Raw genomic sequence first — 13,668 nt, 5'->3', positions numbered from 1 at the left:
GAGAGGTACCTTGAGTCTTTTGAAAACCTTCTCTGAAGATGGTTCAGGCAATCCAGGGTCATTTCTCTATTGTTCAGAAGTTTAGACCTCTTCTTGAAGGGTAATGACATTTCATAATACCCTTTTTCATGGATGGACTGACCTATGATCTTCTTGAATTTCAAGTTATCCTGTGAGAATAATTGATCTCTTTCTGCATGGACATCATTGAAATCTGACTCAAGGGTCCAGTTGATTTCTTGAGAGTTACACCTTTCTTCCCATATGGATGTCTTGTACATGCAGTAGACTTCATATCTGGAACTCCCTCCATGTGCCACTTGGAATGCCTCTGGGATTTTTCTCACAAGTATTCTGTGAGAAATTGCTATCATATCCCCCGAGTCCTCTGCTAGGTCTATGCACCCCACAATACTCCATCCCAATTCAGTCTCTTCAGCAAATGACTGGTTACCCTCACCAGTAATAAAGCCAAAGTTTGTGGGCAGTTGTACCCAATAAGAAGGCAAATCTCACAGTCTTGCAGCTGTGCAATTTTTTGTACTATTCCACAAAGATGGGGCCAAGATCTAGCTGTTTCAGGGGTTGGAATATGTGACACATCAACAGGGATGTAGTTTCTGTAGTAGACAGTTGGAAAAGATATTTTTGTGGGAGAGTGCAAACCATGTATCACCAGGTTCTGGACTCGGGGGCAGCTGACCCTTTGGTCTTTAGACATTATCGTTGTGAGCCTCAAAGCTGTTGATTCTGCTTGGGCTCCAAGTCTGTCTGCTGTGTCTTTCAGAATGAAGGTGTTATCGGACTGCATGTTCAAGAGTGCATAAACTAGCGACAAAGACAGGCACAATTATTGAGCAGATGACAGGTTCATTCCTGGACATCAAAACTTTACAGCACACTGCACTCTGAGTTCCTTCCTTAACTTGGCTTCTGCCAGTGTCTGTGTCTCTGACCAAGGTGTCCCTTGTCTCATAGTGACTTGTTGGGTGTTTCTTGTTGCATTTTTGGCAAATGCACTTCTGGGGGCACTTTCATGCTAAGTGTCCCACTGTGAGGTGTCCATAGCATAGCCCATTTTTTTAATGTAGTCCTCTTTTTCGGACAAGGCTTTGTTGGAGAAAGTCCTGCATTCCACCATAAAGTGGCCTTTACTGCCACAGTAGAGGCAGGTTTTATTCTGCATTGTCTTTTTGAGTGTGTCAGTTGTTGATGTAAAAACCTTGGCAGCTGTAGTCTGTTTCTCTCTTTAATGACTGATCTCTATTGGTCCTCAAAGATCCTAGTGAGGCAATGGGATCACAGGCCATCTCTCACTCATCATGAATTTCACAAACTGGTGAAATAATGGGTATTGAGAACCAGTGGTTTTGTTTTTTATTGTATACACAACCTTCAGCCATCTTGTCACGACCATCCTGTAGTTTTCTGAGGAGCTTCTGGTTCTCTCTGTGTCCAGACCTTTCACTTCAGCCATGGCTGCTTTGCACTGATTCAAGAAATCTGAGAACTTCCTGAGTCCTACATATCTTCCTGTCATTTTGGGCCATATTTCTAGCTTGTTCCTGAATGCCTCAGTTACAATAAATGGATTGCCATATTGATCTTCCAAGACTGCCTCAGCTCACTGGAAGGCATTCTCTGAGCTGAGCATGAAATAACCATTGATTGCATCCCCAGCTGCTCTGCTGACATATCTCTTGAGGTAATGTATTTTCTCTGCATTGCTCGCCTTCTTTGTTTCGATGAAAGACTTGAATGCCATGTTCCAGTCATGATAGATGAGTGAGTCACCTGTGAATACAAGGGTTCAGGAGATGGGAGGTGACTGAGGCTGACTATTGTGTCCATCTGTTCTAGGCAGGATTGTGAGGTGTGTGCAGATGCAGTTGTTGGTGATTTCTCATTGTTATTCTGTTCTATACTTTGGTTTGCTGAAATAAGAGGGATGACACATGCAGCTGTTTTCAATCCAGTGTCTGTAGGAGGAATGTTGATGGCTGTCTGTGTTACAAACAAATCTGCTTCAGCTCTTCTCTTTGTTTCCTTGAGCTCCAGTGCATTCAATTCATCTTCTTCCCTCATTTCGGCCTCTCTTGCCTCCAGCTTGGCTCTGTGGGCAGTTACATCATCTTTATGGTGTTTGAGGTTCTTGTTGAGCTCCTTGATGATGTGGATGAAACTGATTTCAGAGAGCAAAGAGATTTGGGACACTTGTCATTATGGGAGGGGAGTCTCATTGGGATTATCCCATGTAGGAGATCTCTACCAGCATGCAATTGGTCAATGCTTCTTCTAAGATTGGGATCTGGGTTATCAGTCAATTTTCTAACATTGTCATAGACATTTTCCAACCTTGAAAACTCTGTTTCCAGTTCAGTTTTCATCTGTTGCATGGTAATTATTTCAAACATACTTTCTAGCTTGGTTTCACATTCTTTTAACAACTTTACATACTTGTAATGTAGCTTCCAAAACTTCTTTGTGTGCTCTTGTTCTTTGAGTGCTCTCATTTTCAAGGTTGAGCTGCAATCTCTCTTGCAAATGCTTGAGACCTCTGGCTTGAGTGTTGTGATGTCTATTTCCACACTTTCAACAATCTTTTCTTGATTTTCTGTGACTTGTTCTGTCTCCTCCATCACATTTACTGTGGGCTCTACATGGAGTTCTCTTGGTTCTTGTACATCTCTTGCTCAAGTAGGAGTCACATCAGTCAACATGATGGACACGCTCATGCAGTTCCTATTTTCCTGTATCCGAAGAGTGTCTCAATTATCACAATTCATGATGAATCCTAAAGGCGTCTGAGTTTAACTGTTCCCCATATGAACCCACACAACATCACTGATGTTTAAATGGAATTTAATGTGATGAACTACATTCGTACCACCTACACCATGAAACTGTAACAATAAAGAATTAACAAGTTTAGCAACATTGCCAAAGTTCATATAAGCAAATAAACACAGATATTCAAATTACAGACCCATAGAAGACAATTGTTCACAAAGCTATACTGTTACTGGTACGAGCATGAAATTACAGCTTAACAAACATATCAATTCAACACAGGATTGTGGCAAGATAAAACAATGAATTAAGACCTATACTAAATATCTTATACATTCTGACTCTTACGTTATCAAAATCAAGACAATATTTGAAAGTTTCCAAAAGATAAACAAATCAATATCTCGTTCAACCAGCAGGTACATTGGGAACCCCTAATTCAAATTCCAAAGCCTCCAGTGTCTATTGTAAGAAATCCCACTTGGTTGTGACCATGCTAACCTCAGAGAGAATCTATTTATAGGTATTCTTTGTCAGTTATTCTTATGCACTTGGTTGACAATGATGGTATAATTATAACATAACAAAATTGTGAAGACAAAGCAATATAACAAAACACTCAGATATACAAATGCACGGATTATCTCAAGCATAAACATAAATTTTCATATATTCAAGTACTGTGCATGAGAGAACTAATTGTTTATGGGGATGAACATGTGAGTAATTGGGTTTCAGGATTGTTCCCCAATCCAGATCAAATCGGATTCATTTGGAAGGGCATAAAACTGAAATATTGTTAGAATTTAGATTAAAAAAAATGAAATTGAGCTAGCTGTGGCTACAAATTTCAAGGGATATCTGTACTATCCATCCCAAATGTTAAAGTACTAGAATAGAGGGAAAGTAGCTAGTCAACACCATCCACTACCAACTCTTGACCTACTCTTTACCAACAAATAGTGGGATTGCTTATGGCATTTAAATGCCTCCACAACTAAAAAGCAAGCACCTTCAATAACAGAATTCAAACCCAGGATCTGCATATTGCAAGTTTAGTGTCCTAACCACTAGGCCATTCCAAACTTCATTATGCTTCCAATGTTTTTTCTTGTATGCATTGGCCAAAAGTGTTTACCAATGGTTGGTATCAAAAATTAAGAAATTTTTAGCAATTATGAATATTTATATTATTGAACATAATGGCTAACAAAAACTATTGCTAACATGCATACAATTTTAAAGTTCTTTAGGGAATATTTTTCAACAAAATCCTCAGCTAACAAACACTCAGCTGAAAATGAGAGCAATGTGAAGTCAAACTCCAAAATCAGTATTTACCAAGTTTAAAAATTTCTTTAACAGTTAATGATTAGATGCTTAAATCACTACATTTACTATGTTTTTCAGAAATAATTACTACCTAACCAAAATAAAAAATAATCATTAGACATAGTTATGAAATAAATAAAGTATATACAGGCTGTTCTCAGAATTTCCTTTGCTACTGAATAAAGTCTGCTAGTATTTTGAATTGTGTAATGTGATATGTATCTTCTAGTGACTTAATCTATGCTCCTTAATTCGAAAAATTTCTTATACAATGAACACATTGTTTTGTTGAGATCAATACATGCTTCAGCTAAATCCTTGCTTTTTGTTTTTAATTTTCACTGGGTTCATAACTATTGGAATTTAGCCAGCAAAAAATGTACTTCCGACAATTTAGTGCCGTCTCTGTCATTATCTGCTTGGTCATCATGGCAAATAGGAAACAACTGTCCAGTGATCTAAAAAAATGAATTATTGTAAGATACAAGTCTCGTGTGTCTCTTTCTGGTATTGCTACACAACTTAATGTGCCGAAATCTTCAAAGCATAATTGACAAGTTTAAGCTTACAAGATCAACTGCTAATCTCCCTCATTCTGGACGCCCCACCAAAATTCCAGAGAGAATCAAGAGGAAGGTTCTCAGTGAAGGTAGTAGAAACACTCATTTAACACGTAATGACATAAAGAAACTGGTAAGGGAAACTGGGGTTCAAGTGAGCACCTCTACAGTTACGCTCTTCTGGGTTCAAAGCATGCCTTTCTCGTAGAACTCCATATTTGAAGCCTGTTCATTTAGAAGCACAATTGAGGTATGCAAGAAAGCATGCAGATAAACCCATTACCTATTAGAAGAGTATTCTGTGGTCAGACAAGACTAAAATCAAGCTTTTCAGCCACAATGATGTTTGGAATATTTTCCATAAGAAGGGGGAACAAAATATTCCAAAGAACACCATCCCTACAGTTAAACTTGGAGGTGGCTCGATCATGCTATGGAGTTCCTTCAGCTCTTCTGGTATAGGCAACCTTCACCTCGTCAATGGAATCATGAAAAAAGAAGAGTATGTTGATATATTAGGCACTTATATCAAGAATGATGCTCAGAACTTGCGACTTGGGCATCGTTGGATCTTCCAGCACGGCAATGGCCCTAAGCACACATCAAAATATGTGCAATCCTGGTTGCAGAAAACCACATAAGCATTATGGAGTGGCCATCGCAGTCACCCGATCTCAACCCAATTGAAAACGTTTGGCATGAGTTGAAGACCACGGTTCATTAGTGTCATCCAAAAAAATTGCAAGAGTTGGAGGCCTTCTGTAAAGAGGAATGGAAGAAAATACCAGACGAGTACTGTCAAATGATCATGGAGGGCTATGAGGAAAGATTGCACCAAGTAATTCACCTAAAAAGCTACACAACTGACCATTAAAGTAGACACAAGAACATTTTCTGCCCCTCTATGTTTGGTTATTTGTTTATAAAAATTATGTAGATGTGTGTTAGTATAAGATTTACAATAGACTATACTTTCATTATCCTAATCATGATAATTTTTAAGTTATGAGGAAACAAACTACTCACGACACAGGGGTACAAACACTTTTTGTTGTAACTGTATCTGAGCTAGTCAACCCTAATTTAACAGTATAAGACTAGAGAAAAGGCAGCTAGTCATCACCACTCACTGCCAATTCTTGAGCTACTCTTTCACTGATGAATAGTGGAACTGACCATCACATTATAATGCACCCACGACTGGAAGGTGAGCGTGTTTGGTGCAATGGGGATTCAAACCCATGACCTTCAGATTACAAGTTGAGCCCCATAACCACCTGGCCATAGCTGGCTTCAACTAATTACAAAATAGCATTTTTTTGCTGTATGCACTCTCAAATATTCCATAGTTCTGAATGCACTAACAAGTTTACAAAATTCATTATTTTGACTGTAACATAAAAATTACAGAAATTACTTATATTTCTTCAAGAATAAAAATTTACTTGTAAAGAATAATATTTCATGAATTGATATTATCTTTGATTTTTACACATTTCTTTTTAATAAAAAGTAATTTCCTGGTTTTTAATGATTTTTATGACTTAAAATAAATTTACTAACTTCTCGTGGGTATGACGGATGCGTGTGAATCCTGCTTATAAGTCTTTAAAAAGAACAAGAAAAATTATACTCTACCGATTTCTAAACGTCTCATCAATATTTTCAATAACCTTCTCTGATAATGGATGAGGTGGCTGTTGAAGCAACCAATGTTTTCCCTGAAAAAAAAATGACTATACAGACTTTTTTCTTCTGCTTAAATTATAAGAGCAATGACAAGTCATCTTTTGACAAACCACAAACACAATGAAAGTTCCACAAAGTGTATTATCTTTGGAATAATCCAAACACCTAAAACTTTAATTACCCAACCACAAATAACTTCTTAATTACTGGCCCAATTAAATGGTGTTTCTATTTACAGAGAAATATTCTGACTGTAAAAGTGATATTTTGGTTTATCATTTTATGTGCTGCTGTTCAAGGTAATAATATGTTTGAAAAAAAACAAACAAACTTGAATGATTACCCATTAAGCAAGTCTTTTACTAAGGATCTTAAAAGTTTGCTGTTTTAATGAATTAGCACACCTTTTCTTTGGTATGAACACAAGCTGTTGATTATTGAATTATTCTATTATTTCAAGAATAAAGTAACTACATGTACAAAAAAATTTCATATGAAGAGAACACAATAACAAAACTACATATATGATAAAGTTTCATGGCAAAACAACAAAATATAAGAACCATATATATAAACAGCATAATACAGGATCATATTACATGAACATGTTTCACATCAAAACAACATACAGAAACACCCTATATAAATAAATTCTACATTAAAATGAAACAATGTAGTAACTACATATAAAACATATTTGATATCAAGACAAAGTAATATGGGAACTACACAAAAAAAAAGTTTCATATCCAGACAACACAATACACGAACGAAATATGCAAGCATATTTCACATGAAGACAATACAGGAACTACATGTAGAAATCAGTTTCATATCACAAAAATACAGTACAGGAGCTACATATCACAATATATTTCATATCAAAACAATGCAATATAGGAATTAGGTACAATGATAAGTCCCATTCATATCAAGACAACATAATACAAGAACCACATATGACAACAATTTTCACATCAAGATAACCATTTTCTGTTTTATTTCACAATGTAATTTCTAAATAAAATATGCAGTGCAGGAACTACATATGACAACATATTTCATATCAAGACAATGCTTTATAGGAATTATGTAACAGTAAGTCTCACTTTGGGTGGAATTTGATGAGAACCCTCATTAGCACTGGCCAGGCCCTAACCAGTTAGCCAAAGTTTCACTGCTCAGGGTTAAAATTATAGTACTATGGATCCTAAATATCATGTTGATGGTAAGGGCATTTGGACTGCAACAGATATATCTGTGAGTGAATCCCAACCTGTAGTTACAGAGTGATGCATTATAAGCCACAAAATCACAACAAGAAATGACAAACCCTCACCTTAACTTGAAGAAGTCCAAAAGGCAACATCCCAAACTCAGAATGTTGAGACCATGAATGCTATACTCATACTTAGGAAGCAAAACTTATCTAGTCTGGAATTATGAACACTCGTTCTCACTCTCCAACCATCTGGGTGAGGTAAATTCCATTTGCCCTTAAAATTATGAGGATGAAGTAGAACAAATGGTCCAAACCAAGGGCCCAGGATTTATGAGAGGACAATTGATTTTCTTCCATGAATAATGTAAAGAACCAATACTGGTAAAAAAGAATAGCCATGCTCAACCAAACTGTATAGCTGAGCACCAAATCTGAACCAGTATTATAAATAGGGTCTTGTACAGACGAAAATATCCAGGGTCCCAGAAAGGAGGACCAACAAATTCATTCCCTTCTCCAAGAGTGGAGGAAAATCATTAGAACATTTTTTTGGGGAATAACCTCTTTTCATCGCCCCAGTGACTGAAAAACAATGAACTGACCATTACTCATAACAGCCCACGAGTAATGATCCAGCATAATATCCTAATACTAATCAGTCTTCCTGTAGGTGGTCTTATGGAACACCTCTTTTCTACATAGCCTGCTGCAGCCTACAAAATCTGTAGACTTATAATGTTAAAAATTAGGTTTTGATACCCATGGTGGGTGGAATCCAGATAGTCATTGGTGTAAATTTGTACTTAACTACAAACCAACAAAACATAAAGTATATTGTGTTAGTGGTTGCTAGTGCAGATTTGGTTGGATAAAATCACAAATAACTGGGTAACACTTGTCACAGAGTGGGATCCTGTGAAAAAAAGTAAGGGACCCTGAAAATGGTTGTTTTGGATGAAGGACGCAAAGCAATTTGGACACCAGAAAGTAGTTATCTAAAGGTGGCTGATAAAACTACCTTATGTAGGGCAGTTATGGAAGATGCAAACCCTTGCCAAAAAGCCAAGTCAAAAACCAAGCTATTGCCAATACGTGTATCACTTCCATTCATAAATGTCCATTGTGGGGCAATACAAAGATTGAGATAGGTACATAGCACCTTAGAAGTTAAACCCCAAAGTTACGCAAAGGACTGCTTAACCTCTATGCATGAAGCTTGAGCTACAGAATGGGTGTGTGCAAAAATGTTGGATCGTAATTGCTTTACCAGAGATGGTCAAAGAGGAAATGGAAAAGGTAGGCAGAAAATGAAACCAATTCAATGCTACTAACAGAATATGGTCAGGGCTGAAAAAAATTAGTGCTAGGACTCTGGGTAATGAAAAAATAAGTAAGTAGGCATATAGGTGCAATTCAGCCCAGTCCTGATTGAATGCATCTATTGCCAATGCCCTAGGATGAGATACTGGAGGCCAAAATGCCAGTAGTTGAGTGGTCCAAGGAGTGGCAAATGGTATCCCAAACTAAGAGCAAAATTTAACAGAAAAAATCTCAATGAAGAACCCATTCTGTTGGAAGAATCCAGTAGAGTTGGGACAATTTTTCTTCCACCAAGTTCATCATCCCAGAATGTGAAAAGCTAGTAGGATGATTAATGTGAGTGTGCTAAATATAAAAGATCTAAGATATATAGATCAAATGCTCCCTTGATGAGCAATGTAAGATACCACTGTAGAATTTTTGGAAAGAAGCATATCGACTTTGCTCCTCACCTAATAATTCTAGATCTTGAGACACTGCCCTTTGAACAAGAAGTTCAAATATATTGATGTGGAGGAAAGCCTCATCATCTGTCCACAAGACCCAGAATTTCTACCAGTTGAGATATTCACCCCATTTGTGAAGTGAGGCTCTGTGAAAATATGGATCTCTGGACAACGTGGCAGCAGAAGAATATTGACTGCAGTATTATTCTAGTTAAACCACCACTCATGATGAAAGATGATAATTCATAAAGTGGAAAATTGGAAAATCTAGTTGATCATGAACTTAGAGACCATTGAAGAGATTTAATGTGGACTCATCCCAAATAATTGAGTGATGATCCATATGAGAGAAGGATGCATGAGTAAAAGTCTGATTGCCTGTTCATTAACATGAAGCCAGATGGGTATCAAATGAGCCTGACTGAGATATATGATGAAAAAAAGACACTCAGATGGACAAAGTATTGTGTTGGAGTGAGTAAAGATGTCTTGGATTTGATAGAAAATCCCAACTTGGTTGCTTTGAAAAGCATCTAGGTGTGACATTTCACCAACTGACAAGAGTATATCAGAAGTAGCCAGACATCCATTGAATGGTGTGTTTACAGGCCAAGGAGATGGAGATGACAAGAAAAGGTTCTTATGATTCAACAAAACTCCTATAGAAACAATGTCAGTCTGAAGGGCAGATCCCTGAACTTTAGCATCAGATCTTTATGTAAAAAATGCAGATAGTAGCAGGATGACTCCACTGTGGGAATGTGTAGATATGCATTGGCAACATTAAACTTCTAAAATCATACTTGATATATTGATCTGGGAGCTCATGCCAAATGAAAATTATTATTATTTTTTATTAAAAAAAGTAGCAACATTATCTAAAGGATGTATTTATACACAGTACCAAGATAGAGGGCACAATGATGTAGATGAAAAGTGTCATGAGACTGGAACAAGCATGAAAAAATTAGACCAATGCTAAAATGCACAAAGGAAAAGAAACCTTAGCAGTTGAATAATAGTTGTAGTGTAATAAGAGATAAACCACTTTGAAAAGTAGGTGTCTGTGACTTGTTGGTGATAAATTTCAACAAGAACGAAACATCACACAGTCCACTTGTTTTAAAGTAATATATTAAGCAAAATCAAATGTATATACAAATGTTTGTCACTTTGTTATTTATCACAATTGTATCCAGAGCTTTAAATAACTGTTTTTCATCAAAGTCCAAACAGGCTGTTTCACTTTCTTTAGAATATAACTGTCAAGTTGAATTATTTTTCACTACTCTGTTATTACAATACAATCTGTTATAACTTCACCTTAGCAGTTCCCATAATTTACTCTTTATAAATAATTTCACATTCATACATTCTAGATCTATCTATCTAACTCGCATTACATTTTAAATGCATATATATGGCCTCACAGTGGCATAGACTGTTCCATATGCTACAAGATTTCATTGTGCAACAACAGTCAATGAAAATGAGAAAACTTAGAAGGTTCCAGTAACACGACAAAATACAACAAGCAATAACCAACAACAATTGAGCTACACAACATGTGATTCCTACAAAGTTATACAAATGAATCTGCAATACACTATCACTTCTGAAAATAAATTTAACACTTACACTATATAACCATAAGTCTCAAAATAAAGTAAAACAGTTAATAGTTAATAATGTTGTCAAGGAACATTTACAAACATTTTCTAATTGTCCTGGATATCATGTTAATATGACAAAAGCCAGAAGTCTCTTGTTTACTTGTTAACCCTTTCCAGTTCCATAAGAGAATATTGTCATTTTTGAATCACCAACACATAATTTATAAAAGAAGGAGTAACTTTTATAATATGAAATACAAAACTAAGAACTATCTATTTATATTTGTTAAAGAAATATGTTTCATTTCAAAAATTTCTTTCAACAAACTGGACTAGCACAGGATACATTAGATTTCTTAACTGTACTGTTGTTAAGTATGTACAAAATTTAGACTCCAAATAGTTACATATTTCATAATGGCATTATTATAACTAGATTACAAAATGTTCAAATGTTTATTGTGCTTTATATTTGTGGTGTTTGAGCATCAGATATTGTGAAATTTGATATATGAATGGTTAGGAAAACATATGCAGAAATGACAATATTCTCTTATGGAACTGGAAAGGGTTAACAAGAAACAAGAGTTTTTGTCATTTGTGAAAAATGTTTGTAAATGTTCCTTGACAACATTATCAAGTTTGTACTTTTAGTCCTCATTATCTGGAATAATGGATAGTAAAAGACTAGGATACTTAAACTAAAATTCACTGAGAAAAGTAACTGCTTTGTAATCAGTCATAGTTTAAATGCCATAAACTTATATCTAAGGTTATAATGATAAAGGAGAGAAAGTTAATAGAAGGACAAAATGCTATATTTATTAAAGAGAAAAAGAAACAAAATTTAAACTGTACCTTATCGATTCAACCTAGTTCCACCTTCTCATTTTTCAGTAATACATAATATACTATGATGATAAATTTAACAATTAATTGCAAATAAGCGGTTTCAAATAGAAGTTTAAAAAGTATAATTCTCGATCACATTTACATACTTCAGTATGCTGGCACTAACCTTTCCGCTATAAACACCAAAGTTTGGTGTTCGTGGAGCTAGCTTTGTTGAAAAATTTTTGGAATACCATGGAACAGGAGTGAAAGGAGCATGAGGAGCTGGAGGAGACAGCATCATGAAAAAAGGGCTTTTCTGAGAATGTTCCAATAAAGATTTTGCTGCTTTTCTACGCTACAATACAAAAAACTGACTTAGAAGCATGTCACATATTACTGAAGTTAATTTTGATTTATCAAATTAAACAGAAATAATACTTCTAGTGAATTAATCGTAGCAATTTTACATGAAAATAGAAGGTGCAGAAGTGAATTATAAATGAAATAATCATTTAGAAAATTGATAATCTTAAATGTTAAGCTCACTGATAAATAAAAGTTATTTTTGCTCCATTAATTCATGAGGTTAACACACAAATTAGTTTTTTAATGAACACCTCTTTCTTTTCAAAACTGAAAAAAAAAAGAGGCATGAAAAAGTCAAGTTTTTAAGTTAAGACAGGCTTCAGATTAGTTGTTATGAGGCTCTCATGAATCTATTATATGTTAGTTAAATTTCCTGGTTTTATTAATATGTCTCTTATTTTAGTGTATAACCAACTAGTGATGTAGTCAGCATACTCACATGCACAGTAAGGAAATCTAAACTTGTAAATCTAAACAAGTTCTTACTCTAAAGAATTACATTTTAAAATAGAAAAAGTTAGCCAAATACAGGTCCATAAACACACTGAATAAGTAACTGTAGATAACATCTTCCTAAACAGCAGTCTGTTTTCAGATATTTACCTATAGTTACTGAATGGTTATCTGCACTAGCTGTCTCTAATTCTGAAATGAAACATTAAAGGAAAGGCACCTATTTAACAGCATTCACTAAAAAATCTTAGGTTACTCTTGTTTGACTAAATGTAAAATTTGGCCTTCATCTTTATAACAATACTACAAAAGCCCCACTGTTAAAAACATCAAAAAAGGCAATTTCTGCATCATGTTGATATTTTTTTGTAAATTCAATGTTTTGACATTTATTATTCAAAAACTTAAGGAGTTCTCTTATTTATTTCTGTGTATGAAAAATCAAAGTATAGCTTACAAAAAATGAGGTTTAATGATTTTTTTAACATACTATTTCTCTTAAAGACTCACAAACAAATAAGCCTGACAGATTAAGGCCACTATCCCCATCTGTTTAATACTAAATATTTTCCTTTAAAAAAAACAATTTATAAACCACGTTAGGTAGATCTTTCAGAATTTCAGAAGACATAAAACTAAAGTGACGTACAAATCAATGATCTTTTCAAATAGAATAAATATAAAATTAACAACATTAAAGTTTGATGTATAAATATTAGTTTGAAATTTTGTGGTAAAAAATTTCAACATTTTTTAATGGTGAATTTATTAAAGATTTCTTTCTGAAAAAGAAAACTAATCAAAACACCTAACAAACTATAGGTATGAAAAAAAACATTAATTTGATGGTGATTTTACATGAGAATCTCACTTATGCACCTTAGGCATGCCACATGTAAGTGCAAGATGATATTCAACTGGTTTAATTCATTGAAGGAACGCTTTCTGTCAGTTATTTTTTGATATTTAACTGTAAGGACTGAATATTAATTCATTATTTAACTTACAAATTTAACCACCATAATTTAATATTATTTTATAAA

General features: G+C 34.9%; 1 protein-coding gene across 4 annotated transcripts in view; it reads right to left on the bottom strand.

Moving 5' to 3' along the window:
* Positions 1-13,668, bottom strand: part of LOC143240497 (N-acetylglucosamine-6-sulfatase-like) — a 55,699-nt gene that overhangs the window by 19,369 nt on the left and 22,662 nt on the right. For all 4 annotated transcript variants that reach the window (XM_076483011.1, XM_076483012.1, XM_076483010.1 and 1 more), the window contains exons 7-8: positions 11,991-12,161; positions 6,321-6,403 (exon numbers count right to left, since the gene is read on the bottom strand). In XM_076483011.1, coding sequence (XP_076339126.1) covers positions 6,321-6,403; positions 11,991-12,161 — 254 coding nt within the window. The remainder of the gene's footprint in view (positions 1-6,320; positions 6,404-11,990; positions 12,162-13,668) is intronic.

This window comes from Tachypleus tridentatus, chromosome 13, assembly GCF_004210375.1.
Source record: "Tachypleus tridentatus isolate NWPU-2018 chromosome 13, ASM421037v1, whole genome shotgun sequence".
NCBI lineage: Eukaryota > Metazoa > Arthropoda > Merostomata > Xiphosura > Limulidae > Tachypleus > Tachypleus tridentatus.
This window is presented reverse-complemented; position numbering and strand designations above follow the sequence as displayed.